Here is a 19,965-nt window from a genome sequence, read left to right on the forward strand (position 1 = left end):
AGTTGGAAGCTGCTTGTTTCATGCTGGTTTCTTGCTTGGCTTATTCTTCTGTCCTGTGGATGGAGGCCGCATGTTCCTCCGAACGTTAACTTTCACCGGACAGCACGACGTTATGTCCCAGAAGACAGAACTTTACATAACCAGAGTTCTGAGAACATGAATCATACGGCTTCAATACAAAGATTACATAAGTAGACGAAGCAATTCAACTTTCCTGTTATCTCTTCATTTTTATGCATTTCATGCAAAGAACTTCTACACAATCTTAGAACCGTATATGTATAAAAATTATGTACCTGTGAGATGGAAGCTCTGAAACTGCGTAATTTCGGGTTACCATAACAACGCATTGCTGAAAATTATCATGCTGCACGAACTATGTTACATACGAGGGTTGGAACTTTGATAGTGGCAACTATTTATTTACAACTGATACAAAATAGATGCATGTTTCGAAGTTTTGCTGTCCTTCATTGTGTACAACCCGTTGCCAGCGATGTGGAAGTCGTAGGATACCTTTAGCAGCGCCTGTTGTGTTGATAGTCGAATGGAGCGGTCTGCTGCCTGAAGAATCTCTGGAACAGTTCTGAAGCAAATGCCACGAAGTGGCTCCTTCATCTTAGGAATCAAGTCGAAGTCACAAGGGCTTAAGCCCTGGGAGTATGGTGGATGGTACAGCACTTCCCAGCCACAGCTTGTGCTGCATGCGGCCGAGCATTGTCCTGCAAAATGATGGGTGGGTTCTGCAGAAAGTGTCGCCGCTTCTTTCTCAAAGTTGGTCGCAGGTTGTGTTCCAAAAATGAACAGTAATACTGCGCACTGACGGTCTGCTGTCGGGAAACGGTATGCGTTAGGATAATACCATCACAGCCATATACGAGAATCACAATAACTTTCACATTGCTGGGTTCTGACGATCTTTTTTTTTTTTTCCGTGGTGGTTCCACCTTGCCACTGTTCTGTAAGGCAATGCAGATTCCCCGCAAGCCTCTTGAAGACCTTGATGACACTGTCGAGCTGTACGGCCTCTGGTACATTCAATCTTTATCCAATTCCGTTGTTCCTGTTTCGAAAACATCGTGCAGTAACCGCGGCATCCCCCGCCACGTCACAGCGGCAATGGTTGCCTGACACAACCGCTCCTCTGCCACGTCACCGCGGGGGAGGGGGGTGGAGTGTTGATTGGCCTGTTACCGTAGTAGTGACAGCGCTCCGAAGCCACCATGTCACCGCTGGCAGGGGAGGGGATGTCCTTCATAGCGCAATGTGTCACAATATATTATTAATTGCTGTGTTGTGACGGCTTTCAATAAAAGAAATCCCCCGATAATTACTATAGTCAGTTTTATCACCCTTCTTGTTCACTGGTACTATAATGCACTCCTTCCACTGATCAGAAAATTTTTCCTTATACCAAACAGAAGTACGTAGGTCGTACCGAAAGTAATGAGCAACTTTTTTTTTTTGCATGCAACCTGGGAACATCAGACGAAGGAGAGTATGGTGGTAGGTGGAACCAGCTGTTGTGCTAACCCTGAGTGTCTTGTGACGTCAATAGCTTGCATCACGTGACCAGTATCACTCCTAACAAAATGGCCGACAACGATATGTCGTTTCGCCAGCGCACTGTCATCGAATTTCTTGTGAAAGACGAAATCCCTGCTGCAGAAATTCACCAGACTTCAACGTGCTTATGGAAGTGTGTGCATGGGTGCGAGCTGTGTTCGAAGATGGGTGAAACATTTTAAAGATGAGAACACCCGCATCGAAGATGAGCCTCGGAGCGGTCGTCCTCGAACAGCCTCAACTGAACGCAACAAGGAAAGAGTGGAAGAGATCATTCAAGATGACAGGCGTGTGACTGTGGACACAGCAGCCCGAAAACTTGGAATAGGGCACAGTGCAGTACAGGAGATGACTGAAAGCTTGGGTTATAGGAAAGTTTGTGTTCGTTGGGTCCCGCGGTTGACCGAAGACCACAAAGGTCAGCGAAAAGCCATCACCTCAGAACTGTTGCAGAGATATCGACACGAAGGCGATGATTTTTTGCTCTGTATTGTGACAGGTGAAGAAAGCTGGTTTCACCANCAAGCTCCGTCGTGCAGTGCGCCATAAACGTCCGGGACGAAACATCATCATCCTGCATGACAACGATCGCCTTACATTGGAAGCAACTGCGAAGATGGGGTGGGAAGTTCTTCCACATCCCTCCTATAGGCCTGATCTGGCACACTCCGACTACCATCTTTTCGGATTTGTGAAGGATCAGCTGCGTGGACGTTTTGAGACAAGGGAGGCAATTCAGAAAGCAGTGCGTCAGTGTCTTCGGATGGCTGGAACGGAATTTTACAGAAGGGGAATTTTCAAACTCCCAGAACGCTGGGAGAAATGTGTACAAAGAAGTGGCGATTATGTGGAAAAATAAAGAAAGGTCTGTAGATTGAGGTGGTGTATTTGGTTTGTCAATAATAAAGCATGTTAATTTACAAAGAATTGTTGCTCATGACTTTTAGTACGACCCTCGTAAATAGCTTATGGATCTTAGACCGTAATATTTCGCCTCTTGCTCGAATAATTTCTTCCGGAATTTGATCACTACCTGGTGATTTATATATTTTCAATTTTGCAATAGCATTTTCAACATCAAAATGCTATTGCAAAATTGAAGTTATAAATCGTCAGGTAGTGATCGGTGGGTCCCTGTCACCATGACATGGCGCGTCCTCAGGTTGCGGATGGAGACGTCCTCCAGGTATGGAGGGAAGCTGCGAATATATTGAATAAGCAGTCGCGGACAGCCGACAAGGGGTGGTTCTCCAGCTTGGGGGTTGAACGCGAGGCTAACTCCTCCTCGCCGTAAAAGATAAGCTTGTTACGAAAATGTTCAAGAAGCCTCGGATGCCTATAGGACTAGGTTCATGTCAGCTCTTTGCGACTCCATTCCCCCCCCCCCTTTCTTTCTCACACTTCCCATATTGGTTTATAACAAACAAATCTCATGTTATACTACTTCTTCGGTAACAAAATTTAAGGGTATAATTGAAAAGCCACGAATAAATGCTTCAGACCTCTGTAAGATGGCAGGACAATTTTCTTCCACCGATCTCAAATATCAAATAAATGCAGAATGGTCTTAACTTCAGCGTAGCATGGAAACGGTCACGAAACATTTAAAAAAGTACAAAAAGAGAAAATTCCTTATCTGCTTTAGAGTATTTAAGCTGACTAAGTGGAACTTCAATTTCACACCAATTTTACAGTGATATAAAAATGTAAAAAAAAAAAAGTCAAGATCGTGTGGACGCCTGTAGCTCCGGCTGTTACGTCAGATGAGAAAAACCAGCTACATTACACAAGGCCATCTGGTAGGGAAACCCAACAGATGAGCCTCACAAGGTAACATTCTTTCGACAGCGTTCGCAAATAGTGCAAGAGTTACAGACGTTCACTAAAGTAGAAGTGACGCCCCTGTTCTTAATTAAGCACCACGCAACGAAGACGCATGGGGGAATGAAAGTACAGCTCCACACGCTTTTAACTTCGGCACTAGATGGGCGTGAGTCACTGGCTTCATGCTGCGGTCGCTTTACACCCGGGGAGAAAGCCCTGTAATGACTGATGTGAGGTTGATGAAGCCCCAGCACAGGTCTCAGATGTTACGGCGAAGAGAAAAATCCTTCCCTCTGCCAGGAATCAAACCCTGGTTGCACAACTCATAACCAGTATTTTTTTATTGCTAGTGGGGTGGGACTAAGTCCCTTGTACTGCGGCCACTTCTGGTCTATTGTACCAGCCCCAGATGCTAGGTGAGGGTGATTGTGGAGCAATTGGTGGAATGAAGATTGGCAGGGGAAACCGAAGTACTCGGAGAAAACCTGCCCCAGCGCCACTTTGTCCACCACAAATCCCACTTGACCAGAACCGAGCCGCCGCGGTTGAAAGCCAGCGACTAACTGCTTGAGCTATGGCGCGGCCTACCCATAACCAGTAACTACAATGCGAGAGCTATCCAGGCTCTTGTTAACTGATGCATCATATGGATATTCTCAAGATCTGGGTTCAAAACCAGTACGCGCCCACTGTGAGGACTGGCTTACTAGCACTGCTTTCAAATATAAACCCCAATGCCAGTGATAAAGACTTCAGAAGCGAAAACTTCTCGAGCACCTCAGACGGAGACTCCTCTGGTTCTCTGAAGATTATTTTGCACTATATACGGAAAACTTTCCGAATGCTCTACTTGGTCATGCGCGAACTGTCACCTTCCACTGCATGTCCCACCAAGTAACGTAGTCTCGTACCCTCCTGCGAGTACTGAGGTTCTCAAGGCGTGACGCCGTGTAGTCGGTCAGGAACATGCAGCCTTCAACTGCATCCTGAAGTTGGAGATAACTTCACAAGTAAAGTCATTGTCGAACACAAACTTAATTAATGTAAACCCTTCATCTCCAGCGGCCCTCTACTCCGTTCCACTGTGTACATTATCTACCTCCCCCTTACGAACGAGCACGTGTTGATTTTTTTAATATCAGAAGAAATAGAAATGAGTTTCGGTGGAGTCGCAAATTATAGATTATGGGGGTTACTTTGCACCACGATACCAAGTAACTTTCGCACCATGTTAAATCTTAATAATCATAATAACAGTTACTAACACAAAGTGATGCAAGTGTCTTAACAAAATTGGAAAGTGCCTTACAAACTAATGACAAGAATTACTGCAGGCGGGTTGCATTCGGAAGCACTAAGGCGCAGAGTGTCTCCCGTTCTGTAATTCAGTAAACAAGAAGTTTGGGGCAGAACTCACAAAGCCTACTTTACTATTTCATTCATTTCTACAACTTTCGCGTTCTTACCGACACATTTAGATAATGTTCAGTTTACAATCCAATGACATAAAATTTACTCCACATGTTTGGGGGGGTGCACGCATTAACAGATGGTCACAAGTTCGAATCTTCGTCGAGGAAATTAATTTGTTTGCAACTGACGAGTAAAATTAAAAGGAATCGGACCATAAAAAAAGAAAATCAGATAGTTCGCCATGTTCAGCAGGGCTGGCCCTTCCCCCATAACACGTATCTACTCCGCTGCGATTGCACTCCAACCTGAAGTGCTGCATCGAATTATGGGGATTCTGTACATTGTCATATCCACCCGAAGGCCAGTGAGTGAAAATGGGTGAATAGGATGACCACTACTTCACAAAGCCGAACGGTTCTTGTTCCCAGGGGTGAATACGGTTTGGCCATTTTCCGAATTCGTGATGTTGCCCTAAATAATTACTCTGCGATACCTTGAAAAGACGTGCTGCATGACTAGCGCTTCTGCGGCTTCATTCATGTCTCCCACAACTGCTCCACTGCACTGAAGGGAAGTAAGGAGCTTAATTACAAAAAAAAAAAAATAATAATAATAAAATAATAATAATAATAATAATAATAATAATAAAGTTAAAATTTCCTAAAGCCGGTCTACTCACCCGACCTGGGTCACTGATACATAAGAAAGGTTGGTATTACTGGCACTCAGAATATGCGAGTACGCGTAAACCTCACTAACAATAGCAAGAAACTGTAATTCGGAACAGCATATTCGCCTAAACTCTAACGTTAACATCTACGAATGTTTAAAAACTGTTTTGGGCTTACGTTAATGCCAACCTTAGCGGATAGAGGGTGTCGCGTGATCAGAGCAACGAATCCCCACGGCCTTTAATTTCGGTTTTCTACACCGGAGCCGCTCTTTCCTTGAAATTGCTCCTCAATTATCCTCACGAGGCCTAGTGGACCCCGTTCCATACCCACTACTTCTCAGAGAATTTGGTACCGCCAGGAATCGAACCCGGACCTCTGTGTCTGTAGCCAGGAGCTCTGCCCACTAGACCACAGAGGCGGTCTATCCAAACATCAAACTACGTTTAAATATGAATTTGTTTCCTTTGATACACTGGTTGTGATATAAACAAATATATTTTAAATATATTAATTTCACTACATGAGATGCGTAATGTTAAATACATCTGAAAAGATTTAATCTTATGTGACTTTTTTTATAAAGTATTTTTCTGCTCTCTTTGTGAGTCACCCCGCCCCCGAGCTCAGAGTCCTAGTACAACTGCACCCCTCTCAACAGAAAATGATATGCCACGGGTCATGTACCTTTACACCCGTGATATGTATTTAGCAGTGACGCTAAGTTACAAGTTCAGTGATACACAGTAACGGTTCAGTTTACGTGCATGCAGGTGATGTCAGCAGCAAGGATAGCCCTTGGCGTCCTCAGAAGACTGCACAAGTTTCGTTTCACAACGCGAAGACTATTCGTCTTTCGGTTTTATTACAATGAAACACACAAAAATGTGATATGTCCTCACGTGGCAACACAACCCGCAGAATGGTATAGCCAAGTGTACATAATTCGAGAAACCTTGGAAATTCATTGCGTTTTCCATGCAAGCATTCTTCGGAAAACTGAACAGTAGGAATCTCAACACAAGTGCAAAGAAGTTTGTGCGAAGTCACGTCATTTCTCACCACACAAAAAAAATTCCAAGATTAATCGCGGTAGACTTCACACGCAACGAAAGTGGTTCATAATTTCGTGGGATCTGCGGATCTCACAGAGGTGGTTATGAAAAGTTTTATCTTAACGGGATTTAACTCGCTGTAGTCCGTTGACACTCCACACTCCACTTGCCATCTTCTTTCAAGTTGGTTTCTTGTTTAGCTAACATTTTACCCTGAAGAAGGAGGCGACATGTTCCTCCGATATAGCAGTTGACTTTCAACGGACTACATAATGTTACACCCCAGAAAAACAATAACTCTTCAGCTTACAATGTTATCCGGTTGCTGTGAAATTATGATCTACGCAACTGCAGGGACGCCGACGGTCTCCGATCAACGAAAATCGTCCTACTTATCCTATTATTGGCGGAGATTAGGTGCGGACTGAGCCGAAGCACGGATTTTCCATTATGCACGATCACGATCTTACCAGCAACGCTGGTAAGAGTAAGTGAACTCTGTTATGTTTTTTTTTTATTGCTAGTGGGGTGGGAACTAAGTCCCTTGTATTGCGGCCACTTCTCGCCTATTGTACCAGCCCCAGATGATAGGTGAGGGTGATAGTGGAGCAATTGGTGGAATGAAGATTGGCAGGGGAAACCGAAGTACTCGGAGAAAACGTGCCCCAGCGCCACTTTGTCCACCACAAATCCCACTTTCCCGGGCCGCCGCGGTGGGAAGCCAGCGACTAACCGCTTGAGCTATGGCGCGGCCCGAATGCTATGTTATTGTAGCGTTGTTCCTTGCTGGACATCAACACCATTACATCACAGCATCAGGAGTTTCAATCCAAACAATACCATCACAACCTATCTCTATTATTCTCCACGACACTTATTACGTTGTAGCCCACTTCCATTATGTATTATCAATAGGAGCAGTATTTGCAATCATGGCCGGCTTTATTCAATGAAGATCCATTTTAATATTGTCCACCCACCTACGCCTTGGTCTTCCCAGTGGTCTCCTTTTTCTGGCTTTCCCATCAATATCCTATATGCATTCCTCGTCGCCCCCATTCGTGCTGCATTCCCTGCCCACCTCATCCTCCTTGACTTGATCTTTTTTTTTTCCAGACGACGCTTGTCTTTATTTAAATGGACATGTAAACGTTCATTATAAGAAGGAATGTTTTACTACGAAATTCTTCTCAGTGATACAAAACTTGGCTTTCGGTGCGCCCTAACACCAGGATAAATGGCTCTATGCTTTTATGGAGAACCTATTAATTCTGACAGACATTCCGGGCAGATATTGCTGTAGTTTTCGGGTAATTGACAGACGAAGGATAACAGTAAGGACAATTCAACGGGATTCTACAACAGCGCATACTCTCTGGCATTAAATGCAAGCCTTGAACAGAGGACTGGGTGAAAAGGTTATAAGTCGTGGTTTACGGCCATGTCGTTGTCTTGACATTACTCCGCTTAATTCTCCATTTGTAGGATATCTAGGAGATGAAGTCTGCGGAACCAGTCCACACACGGCTTCATCTGCGTCGTATACTCAGAGAATAACTATACTGTGTGACCCAAAATCTGTTTCAGATGGGGCGGAGAATGTTTTCAGCACCTCTGCTGCACTTTCACTTTGACCGGAGCTGATTGAGTAGGCAATGCGGCAACCAACGCAGTGTTCGTGCATAGCGGAAAGCCTGTCCTTGCGGCTTAACCAGAAAACACCCCGAACAAAGCAGAACCGTTCAGACGAGCGGCATCAATTTAAATTAGAAAAAAAAACACTTGTTCGCTTTATATTATTTTACGGAAGTTACAACTACTGTACTTGGTAATTCTAAAGACTTCAATTAATAACTTATTACGTAATATAATTACAAGAGAAAAAAAAAACAGGCTTACAGTAAGTGATATTACAGAGAGATAAATATGAAATATTAATAACATTTACATTCATATTTCTGTTGCCTGTGGATCGGACCCCGGGTGGAGCCGTTACCCCCCCCCCAAGCCTCTGCTAATTTCTCCGGGAACAAAGGGCATGAGAAAATGAGAGAGAAGTGAAACTGACAGTGTTTAAGGAGGAAATGTTTGTTCCTCATGGAAATGACGTAACTAAAGAATGGTGAAAGTTACATCATAATGAGAAATTTCGTGCATAATTTAGTCTTCTCATAAAATCGGTGAGGCAATTAAAGATGTGCTAAACAAGTAGCACGCATGGGAGAAAGAGAACTGCAACACGCGACTGCATCGTGCATTTACGGAAACGTGGTATCTGAGAGAATAATTTGGTAATTGTTTAAACAAATACTTAAGCTGGTACACGGAAAAATTAAAAGGTTCTGAAAGTACACTATCAAAGCCTAACCAACGACTGAAGAAAATGCATAACGTATAATACAGATGTACTGAACATTTCATCCAACCTTCAAACTCCAGTAAGGCTAATCAATTCTGCTTTTCTGTGATTACGCGCAGTCTTTTGCTTTGTCGTCCATTACAAAGTATTACGCCGAAGCCAATTTTTGTAGCAACAATGGACATTAATGACTTCTCTCGAACTTGGTCACTTTCTCCAAAAAGGGCTGTAAACAGGGTAAAAAGGTAAAGTAGTCTCTGTGTTTAACTAAGCACTACGCCATGACGACGCATGGGGGACTTGGGGTATACATCCACGTACTGTTGCCCTCGGCACTAGCTGGAGGTGAGTAGTCAACATTACACCCCGTCTGCTTTACCCCCGGGGAAACGGCCTCCAATACCGACTCGATGGGTGGGCCCCAGAAGCGGTTTGGGCGTTGGGAAGGAAAAAATCTTGCCCCTACTGGGACTCGAACTCCGAACTCCAATCCCTCGGCCGTGCAGCCCGCAGCCAGTCGCTATACCGACTGAGCTATCCCGGATTTTGTTATGTGTAAAGCAAAACGTGAAAAATCAAGAGTGTAGAATTTGCAACACAATCCTGCACTCATCTCCCTATGCGTCTGTGCTCATTTCAGTAAGAAATCGCGGGGACCGAGTTCTGTATCATGCATGAAATGACCGAAGCAACACCGTGACACTTAAATGGCCCCACAATGTACTATGTGTGAAGAGAGTGTGCGGTTTATCATCTGAACTGACATTTCGCTTAAGAGGAAACCAAGCGAGAAACCAACATGAAGCAGGATATAGAAGTTCTGCTTGCTGCCTGCTCCGTGTTGGTTTCTTGCTTGGTTTATCTCTTCAACCTTAAGATGAAGATGACATGCTCCTCTAACACGTAGGTTGACTTTCACTGGACTACACGGCGTTATATCCCAGAAGAGAGAGGTCTTCATAACCACAGTTGTGAGAACGTCAGATCCTACGTAACATTTCCTCAGCCGCTAATCAAACGAACTCCGTGGCCTGTATTCCGCAAGCGAACTATACCGACCGAGCGACCGCCGCTTGTCGGTGAAGTCAGTGCCAACTTTAGTGGATAGACTGTGTCGCGTCGTCAGAGCAACGGATCCCCACTGCAGTTAACCTCGGTTTTCTAGAACGGAGCCGCTATTTCCTTGAAACAGCTCCTCAATTATCCTCACGAGGCTGAGTGGACCACATTCCAGGTCCACTACTCCTCAGAAAACCCGGACCTTTGGATCTGTAGCCAGGAACTCTGTCCACTAGACCACAGATGCTACTTCACATTATTTTGTGCCGAACGTTTCTGTGGGCCTAGATGAGTGCTACAAAATGGGAAACTTTCAGTTACATTGCCAATTTCACTTCGAGTACTGTCAAGCTTACCAAACAAGAGTGTATGTCCATGTGGTTCGGAATGCAGTAGTTGAGGGTCGTCGTCTTTTTCTGCTCTAGATTTGAGAATTTCAGATGTCTCTGATCGGCCAACGAAAAAAGGTCCATGTACAACCCCAGGTTAAACACAAGTGCACAATTATCTCGTTCGCAACCCGACACTTTTGGAGGCGGAGCGTATTAAGTTGCCACTAACAGGGGGTGTTAGTGTAACGGATCTGTCATGGTAACTCTATCACAGCGCTTTTGTTTCGAGCTGATCGACAATAGTGGGCCGGCTCGATATGACAAAACCTATAGATTTGTAACCCTACTACTGCTATGGCTGTCGCAGCACTATCATCATCATTATTATTAATATTATTCAGACTACGAAGGGTGATGACAATTTTGCAGCACCGGCTGGCCAGTTGCATAAAAGAAATTTAACGGCGATGACAAGACGGAATATGCTACATATCTTGGCTATTGTAAAACACATTGATGACAGCCCTCGTAGCAACATAATGTTACGTCACATAACATGACATGTTACAGGAGTAGCGGAATATTGTTGTTGGTAGCTGGGGGCATTTGCATGGTTTTAAATACAGCAGCGATAGCATAGTTTGGTTGAGGTACTATGTTACAAGCGGGAAGGTCGCGGGCTCGATTCCCGATGAGGTCGCTGGATTTTTCAACGGACCTAATCCTTCCAGCCGCACTATGGTCCTGGGGTCGACTCAGCCTCTAATAGAAATGAGTGCCAGGAAGATTTCTGGGGGGTATAGGGGGGTGGGAGCGTAAAGCTAACAACCTCACCGCCATCTGTGAGCCGATTGTCTAGAAAATGTTGAAGCCTCGACCTCTCACATCCCTATGAGCCTTCACTGCCTCTTATAGGGGCAGTTTTACCTTTTTTTAACACATAAAAATGAAACTCATTTCGTAAGTAGCTCATTATTAGAAACATTACGATAAAATACATTACAGACGAAAAGAGCACCCACTTGTACACACATCTGGTAGTGTATAGGGCGTAGACTGGAAGGGAGTCTCATACAGTGTGGCTTCAGTGACACAACGAAATTATTTTCCTATGAAGCTACTATTGTCACATTATATGAATAAATCACTCATGGAGCTGGGCCCTTCTTGAGAAGCCCCAATTGTATAGAACTTCCCAGCATTTTATGGAACCCGAACGTTCATTACCGTGTTCACAAGAGCCCTCCACTGGTCCCTATCCTGCGCCAGATCAATCAGATCCATACTATCCCATCCTATCTCTCTAAGATCCATTCTAATATTAAATAAGATCTAAAAGTTTGTGACGATAGCACATTAGTACAAATGTTATATTTTTGGACATTATCCATCGTCTTGACTTTATCTAAAAACCGCCCTGTTTATTTTTCAAAACACAACGCTTCGGAGACTGGATACTGACTCCGTCGTCAGGAAGCTCTATCGATTGGGCCCAAATGAGTAGGTTTTACCTGAAACCGGAGACAGTATCCAGTCTCCGAAGCGTCGTGTTTTGAAAAATAAACAGGGCGGTTTTTAGATAAAGTCAAGACGATGGATAATGTCCAAAAATATAATATTTTTACATTTTAATACTGTCAACNAGATCCATACTATCCCATCCTATCTCTCTAAGATCCATTCTAATATTAAATAAGATCTAAAAGTTTGTGACGATAGCACATTAGTACAAATGTTATATTTTTGGACATTATCCATCGTCTTGACTTTATCTAAAAACCGCCCTGTTTATTTTTCAAAACACAACGCTTCGGAGACTGGATACTGACTCCGTCGTCAGGAAGCTCTATCGATTGGGCCCAAATGAGTAGGTTTTACCTGAAACCGGAGACAGTATCCAGTCTCCGAAGCGTCGTGTTTTGAAAAATAAACAGGGCGGTTTTTAGATAAAGTCAAGACGATGGATAATGTCCAAAAATATAATATTTTTACATTTTAATACTGTCAACCCAACTACGCCTTTTTCTTCCCAGTGGTATCTCTCCATCCGGTTTTCCCACCAATATCCTACATGCATTCCACTTCTCATCCATTCGTGCTATATGCCCTACCCTTCTCATCGTCCTTGACTTGATCATTCTAATTATACTTGGAGAAGAGTACAAGTTATGAAGCTCCTCATTATGCAGTTTTCTCGAACTTCCTAGCACTTCATCTCTCTTCGATCCAAATATTCTCTTCAACACCCTGTTCTCAAACACCCTCAGTCTGTGTTGCTCCTTTAATGGCAGAGACAATGTTTCACACCCATACAGAACCACGGGCAAAATTATAGTTTTGTATATTCTAATTTTTATGTTTTTGGACAGCAGACGAGAAGACAAAAGGTTCTGGACTGAATGGTAGCAAGCATTACCCGAGTTCAATCTCCTCTTAATTTCCTCCTGAATCAGGTTTCGATCTGTTATCGTTGTTCCCAGATATCTGAATGATGCCACATTTTCAAAACATCTGTTTCCTATCTTTATGTCATGATTTTGCCCTGCATTTTGGTGACGAGACAGCAACATATACTTAGTTTTCTCTGTGTTTACTTCAAGACAAACCTTCTTACTAGCGTCAATTAAAATTTGTTTTTCTTTATTGTATCTATTTTATCACCCAGTAGATTCACATCATCAGCATAAGTCAACAGCCGATGTGTCCCATTTAATTTCAGTCCCACCTGCTTTTCCTGGACCTTCCTAATGGCATATTGTAAAGCAACGTTGAAAATAAGTGGCGATAAAGCATCTCCTTCTTTTAGACCTTCTGGATAGGGAAATTATCAGATAACTGTTTACGTATACGGACTTTACGTTTCGTTTGAACACATTTTAATCAGCCTAACTAGTTTCATGGGTATCCTAAACTCTTATCAGAATATTGTACAATACTTCCCTCCTAACTAAATCATAGGGTTTCTTGAAATCTATGAATAGCTGATGTACTGTCTCGCTGTACTCCCATTTTTTCCTCAAGAATCTGACGAATGCAAAAGATCTGATATGTAGATGATCTGTTACGTCGATACACACACTGATGGTCCCCAATAATTTCATCTATATATGGACTAAACCTTGAGAGAAGAATATTGGGTAAAATTTTGTATGAAGTTGATAGCAGTGATATCCCCCGATAATTGCTACAGTCAGTTTTATCACTCTTCTTGTGAAGTGGTACAATAATAGACTCCTTCCACTGATCAGGCAATTTTTCATTATTCCAAATAGATTTAATTAGTTTACGAATTTTAGAACGTAATATTTCACCTCCTACTTGAACAAGTTCTGCAGGAATTTGATCATTACCTGGCGATTGATACATTTTCAATTTTGCAATAGCAATTTCAACCTCAAATGGGCTAGGATCAGGTATTAACGGCTCAGTTATATTTCTATCTGCCTAACATCACTGACCCTATGTACATTCAATAACTAAGAGAAGTACTAGTTCATCCATCTATTCCGTATGTTGTGGGAATCTGCAAGCAGATCACCATTCTCATCCTTCACTAAGTTACTTCTAGGTTGGTAACCCCACTTAGTCATTTATTCCTCTAATATTTTTGTTCTTACAGTTCGATGCAAGCTCATCACTTCTGTGCTTCAGATATTCCCTCTTTCTCTTCCTGAAACGCCTGCTGGTTTCGCGTCTTATTCTGTTCAGATTATCTCCATTTATTTTGCTTGGATCCTGTAATCACTGCAATTCGGCTTGTTTTCTTTGGTCTAATAATTCTGAGCATCCTTCATTGAACCATGGCTTATGCTTCTTCGGTTCATAATAACCTAGACTCTCTTTGGCAGACATGTTTATATTCTCTGTAAAAGTTTCCCAAGCTTTATTAACATCCACCTTAGTGTCTAAGTTTTCGAAAGCAGCGAACCTATTTGAGATTTCAACATGATACTGATCTTTACCCTCTACCTCGTTTAATTTCTTGAGATTGAACCTCTCCATATGAACTCTGTGCGTTGTTTGTTTACTCGCAGCCAGTCTTTCCCTAACCTTTGCCACCACCAGGTAGTGGTCAGTATCACAATCTGCTGCCCTGAATGATCGGACATCAAGTATACTTGAACGCTGCATGGCTAAATATGGAAGCAAATGGTCATATTTACTTCCATATTTAGCCATGCAGGTTTCAATCTTTAAATGGTCATCTTCAGTGTCTACCTGGTCGCAAGAAGCGTTTTCGAAGTTCCTGGCGATGATTAATAACCTTACTATTCGCTTTCGTAGAGTCTCGCTCGCTTACATTTGATTGTACCTCAAGAAATTTCCACCGCCGCGAATACCTAAGATCTCATCATGATTATATTTGCTGCTTCAACATGATGGGGCTCTTCTTGGGATGTCCTGCGTCGGGACAGGGACATGTGGCCTACGTTCGGAAGGAGGTCTACTCCGTCGCTGTCGCCTGATAAACGGCAACTAATCCCACCTATAGTATTGTATGTGATCGTATAGCTGCTTTCGTGAAGGGAGATCAGGCCAGTGCTGTCACTAGGATGGGAGCTTGTAATATTGCATGTATACGAAAAGAGAACTGTTCGTAGAAGTGCAGTGCAGTACACACAAGCAGCGTTGAGGGCGCCTGATGAACTTCATTCCATTGCTGGGATAGAGCCTACCCAACACAAGCGTATGCAGTACCGAGGAGGCACCACGTTCATGAAGGTATAGCGCCAGTAACCATAGTCAAAATAACGGTGGTTTAACTTCCTGTATCATAACTCTTTCCTGATGCCATAGGCCTCAGTAGGCAGACACTTTTCTAGCGCACAGTTTCCAAAATTTGGAGTTGCCCCCCCCCCCGGGCCCCCGAAGCTGCTTCCGGAGTCCGTCGAAAAATGGGTCGATAAACAGGATGATTTAATTTTAATCCTACAATACTCCGATCGAAATTTTGACGAATTAATTAAATTAAGTGTACAATGTATGGGGGGGATCAAACTTGCTATTTTCCATCAAGGGAACCTCAGATTTAACGGTTTTGGGGAAACTGCTATAAGCCCTCTATGCAAGTTTACACTAAATAACAAAATTATGACTAAACCGCTTTTGCCCTGTCAACTGCTTGATACTTATTTGCCTTATTATTCGGTCCTGAAGATGGATGTAGTAAGTCCTTCGAAACGTCTGTAAACTTGTATCAGATTACACGGCATAACATTCTAGAAGATGATACTAATCAATCACGCCATATAGTCTGTACTCGCAAGTGCTGTGCCTGTATCGTTATGCAACGTAATCAAAGTTTCTGCCATTGCCATACCGTTTAGAAATCACGTGGAACTAAAAAGCGCAGCGAAACTCCTCCTACAAAGGCTGCCCTACACAAACCGCGTGATGGTATTATGCACCCGGATGTGTCCTTGCCACAGGACTGCAGCAGAACAGTTCACTTGGGTCGATAAATGGGGCAAATAAAATATTATACCACTTCAAAAGGACAGGAGCCTGGTAACAAGCAATTACTGGATTTTTTGTTTACCTGTTTATGATTCATTATGATGCCTGTCGCTCAGACTACATGTCGTGGTGCGGTTGAATGAGTAAACAAACGGAAACGACCATGTAGGATGGGGCCCGCACGTAATTTGAGGTACTATCCCACCAGCATTTGCCTGCAGGGAGAATTAAACAACGAATGGCTGACCTCTGGACCGAGGTTCGAAGCTGGATCCTCCCAAATACGCAGCATGAGCTCCATTCACTAGACTGCTGACGTTCGACTGCTCGGGGTTCATATACAAGACCTGACCAAATCATTAATAATATAAACATGTCTAACATTTGTACCGACTTAACTGTACATAAATCGGCCGAGTCGTTCTGACCTGCTACACAATGCAACACCAGATTTTGTTAGAGACATACAAAGACAACGAAATAGAAAGGGGCCTCGCCACTCGACTTACCTGCATTTTGACTTTTATTACAAAAAAGTTTCTCGACCGAACTCAAGGCACAATAATGGGCAAACTGTTGCCTAATACGTACCCTACCACAACATACAGTATATAATCCCAAAACATGCGTCACAGTTTCAACCTTTATAACAATGATTGCGACTGATTTGTTTTTCAGCGTATGGAGACATATTCGTCGCGTATCATTTATACATGGTATACAGTAACATCGATGATGGTGATGGTGATTGTGATGATGATAATAATAACAGCAACATATGCAAAGAAATGACAACAGGTCTGTTGTCCCATATTCCATTCAGCTGTTCAGGCCAACAAAACCTCTCAGACACAATCTTTGAAAGTGGATTTCACGAGAAAACGATATGATCAGAAGTAAAACTACCTTAATTTCTACGTAAGGTCACTAATGCCCATATCAATTCACATTAGCTATTCATAAAGCACTTCATGACTACAATAGTATACACAAACTGTGCCTACCAGCAAAATAACGGAGACCCAGGCGCACCTGTCAACACTTGAACGTCACACTCGCACTACCCAAGTCTCGCCTCCTGCGGCACTGAGTCTCAATCGGTCTCAGTCGCTCCCAAACCCGGTCCACTCCGCAGCACACTTCTGCCTTTTACTGAACTGCAGGACAGCACTGCCATCTATCCACAATCCACAAACTGCAGCCAATTACTACTCGGCCTAGATTACTGATTATACTGTACATCCCACAAACATTTTCATTATAATCGGTAATGTGTCAATAATTCTTAACACTAACTTAATTTATATTGGAAATATATTTAATGCCAATAATAATAATATAAATATTTTAGAAAACTCATATAATTAATATTTTCATAGACTGCTTGGAATGACGTACCGAAAACCACTTCGCACTTTTTTACATCTGTGCAGAGATCGTTAAAATCCTTTGCATGCACACCACAGTTTTGTTAACGCATTATGTAAAGTCAATTATAATTTAAGTACAGTATGTTATTGTCCAATAACATACTGAGCAACACATCTCGTGTCTGTAGCAAGCATTTGATGATCCGTGACGGTAACCGATAGTAAGACTTATGTGCACTTCTGTATCTAAATCACCGANAATAAGATCTAAAAGTTTGTGACGATAGCACATTAGTACAAAAATTATATTTTTGGACATTATCCATCGTCTTGACTTTATCTAAAAACCGCCCTGTTTATTTTTCAAAACACAACGCTTCGGAGACTGGATACTGACTCCGTCGTCAGGAAGCTCTATCGATTGGGCCCAAATGAGTAGGTTTTACCTGAAACCGGAGACAGTATCCAGTCTCCGAAGCGTCGTGTTTTGAAAAATAAACAGGGCGGTTTTTAGATAAAGTCAAGACGATGGATAATGTCCAAAAATATAATATTTTTACATTTTAATACTGTCAACCCAACTACGCCTTTTTCTTCCCAGTGGTATCTCTCCATCCGGTTTTCCCACCAATATCCTACATGCATTCCACTTCTCATCCATTCGTGCTATATGCCCTACCCTTCTCATCGTCCTTGACTTGATCATTCTAATTATACTTGGAGAAGAGTACAAGTTATGAAGCTCCTCATTATGCAGTTTTCTCGAACTTCCTAGCACTTCATCTCTCTTCGATCCAAATATTCTCTTCAACACCCTGTTCTCAAACACCCTCAGTCTGTGTTGCTCCTTTAATGGCAGAGACAATGTTTCACACCCATACAGAACCACGGGCAAAATTATAGTTTTGTATATTCTAATTTTTATGTTTTTGGACAGCAGACGAGAAGACAAAAGGTTCTGGACTGAATGGTAGCAAGCATTACCCGAGTTCAATCTCCTCTTAATTTCCTCCTGAATCAGGTTTCGATCTGTTATCGTTGTTCCCAGATATCTGAATGATGCCACATTTTCAAAACATCTGTTTCCTATCTTTATGTCATGATTTTGCCCTGCATTTTGGTGACGAGACAGCAACATATACTTAGTTTTCTCTGTGTTTACTTCAAGACAAACCTTCTTACTAGCGTCAATTAAAATTTGTTTTTCTTTATTGTATCTATTTTATCACCCAGTAGATTCACATCATCAGCATAAGTCAACAGCCGATGTGTCCCATTTAATTTCAGTCCCACCTGCTTTTCCTGGACCTTCCTAATGGCATATTGTAAAGCAACGTTGAAAATAAGTGGCGATAAAGCATCTCCTTCTTTTAGACCTTCTGGATAGGGAAATTATCAGATAACTGTTTACGTATACGGACTTTACGTTTCGTTTGAACACATTTTAATCAGCCTAACTAGTTTCATGGGTATCCTAAACTCTTATCAGAATATTGTACAATACTTCCCTCCTAACTAAATCATAGGGTTTCTTGAAATCTATGAATAGCTGATGTACTGTCTCGCTGTACTCCCATTTTTTCCTCAAGAATCTGACGAATGCAAAAGATCTGATATGTAGATGATCTGTTACGTCGATACACACACTGATGGTCCCCAATAATTTCATCTATATATGGACTAAACCTTGAGAGAAGAATATTGGGTAAAATTTTGTATGAAGTTGATAGCAGTGATATCCCCCGATAATTGCTACAGTCAGTTTTATCACTCTTCTTGTGAAGTGGTACAATAATAGACTCCTTCCACTGATCAGGCAATTTTTCATTATTCCAAATAGATTTAATTAGTTTACGAATTTTAGAACGTAATATTTCACCTCCTACTTGAACAAGTTCTGCAGGAATTTGATCATTACCTGGCGATTGATACATTTTCAATTTTGCAATAGCAATTTCAACCTCAAATGGGCTAGGATCAGGTATTAACGGCTCAGTTATATTTCTATCTGCCTAACATCACTGACCCTATGTACATTCAATAACTAAGAGAAGTACTAGTTCATCCATCTATTCCGTATGTTGTGGGAATCTGCAAGCAGATCACCATTCTCATCCTTCACTAAGTTACTTCTAGGTTGGTAACCCCACTTAGTCATTTATTCCTCTAATATTTTTGTTCTTACAGTTCGATGCAAGCTCATCACTTCTGTGCTTCAGATATTCCCTCTTTCTCTTCCTGAAACGCCTGCTGGTTTCGCGTCTTATTCTGTTCAGATTATCTCCATTTATTTTGCTTGGATCCTGTAATCACTGCAATTCGGCTTGTTTTCTTTGGTCTAATAATTCTGAGCATCCTTCATTGAACCATGGCTTATGCTTCTTCGGTTCATAATAACCTAGACTCTCTTTGGCAGACATGTTTATATTCTCTGTAAAAGTTTCCCAAGCTTTATTAACATCCACCTTAGTGTCTAAGTTTTCGAAAGCAGCGAACCTATTTGAGATTTCAACATGATACTGATCTTTACCCTCTACCTCGTTTAATTTCTTGAGATTGAACCTCTCCATATGAACTCTGTGCGTTGTTTGTTTACTCGCAGCCAGTCTTTCCCTAACCTTTGCCACCACCAGGTAGTGGTCAGTATCACAATCTGCTGCCCTGAATGATCGGACATCAAGTATACTTGAACGCTGCATGGCTAAATATGGAAGCAAATGGTCATATTTACTTCCATATTTAGCCATGCAGGTTTCAATCTTTAAATGGTCATCTTCAGTGTCTACCTGGTCGCAAGAAGCGTTTTCGAAGTTCCTGGCGATGATTAATAACCTTACTATTCGCTTTCGTAGAGTCTCG

General features: G+C 42.3%; 1 protein-coding gene across 3 annotated transcripts in view; it reads right to left on the reverse strand.

Moving 5' to 3' along the window:
* LOC111866850 (PTB domain-containing engulfment adapter protein 1) overlaps positions 1 to 17,022 on the reverse strand; it is a 115,394-nt gene extending 98,372 nt beyond the window's left edge. For 2 of the 3 annotated variants that reach the window (XM_023856173.2, XM_023856172.2), the window contains exon 1: positions 10,304 to 10,448. In XM_023856173.2, the coding sequence (XP_023711941.1) occupies positions 10,304 to 10,420 (117 nt within the window). In that variant the 5' untranslated portion in view covers positions 10,421 to 10,448. Of the gene's footprint in view, positions 1 to 10,303; positions 10,449 to 16,740 lie in introns of those variants that run through there. The other variant, XM_023856176.2, reaches the window with a different exon arrangement.
* Positions 17,023 to 19,965: the final 2,943 nt, after the last annotated feature.

Source organism: Cryptotermes secundus, unplaced genomic scaffold, assembly GCF_002891405.2.
Source record: "Cryptotermes secundus unplaced genomic scaffold, Csec_1.0 scaffold643, whole genome shotgun sequence".
Lineage (NCBI taxonomy): Eukaryota > Metazoa > Arthropoda > Insecta > Blattodea > Kalotermitidae > Cryptotermes > Cryptotermes secundus.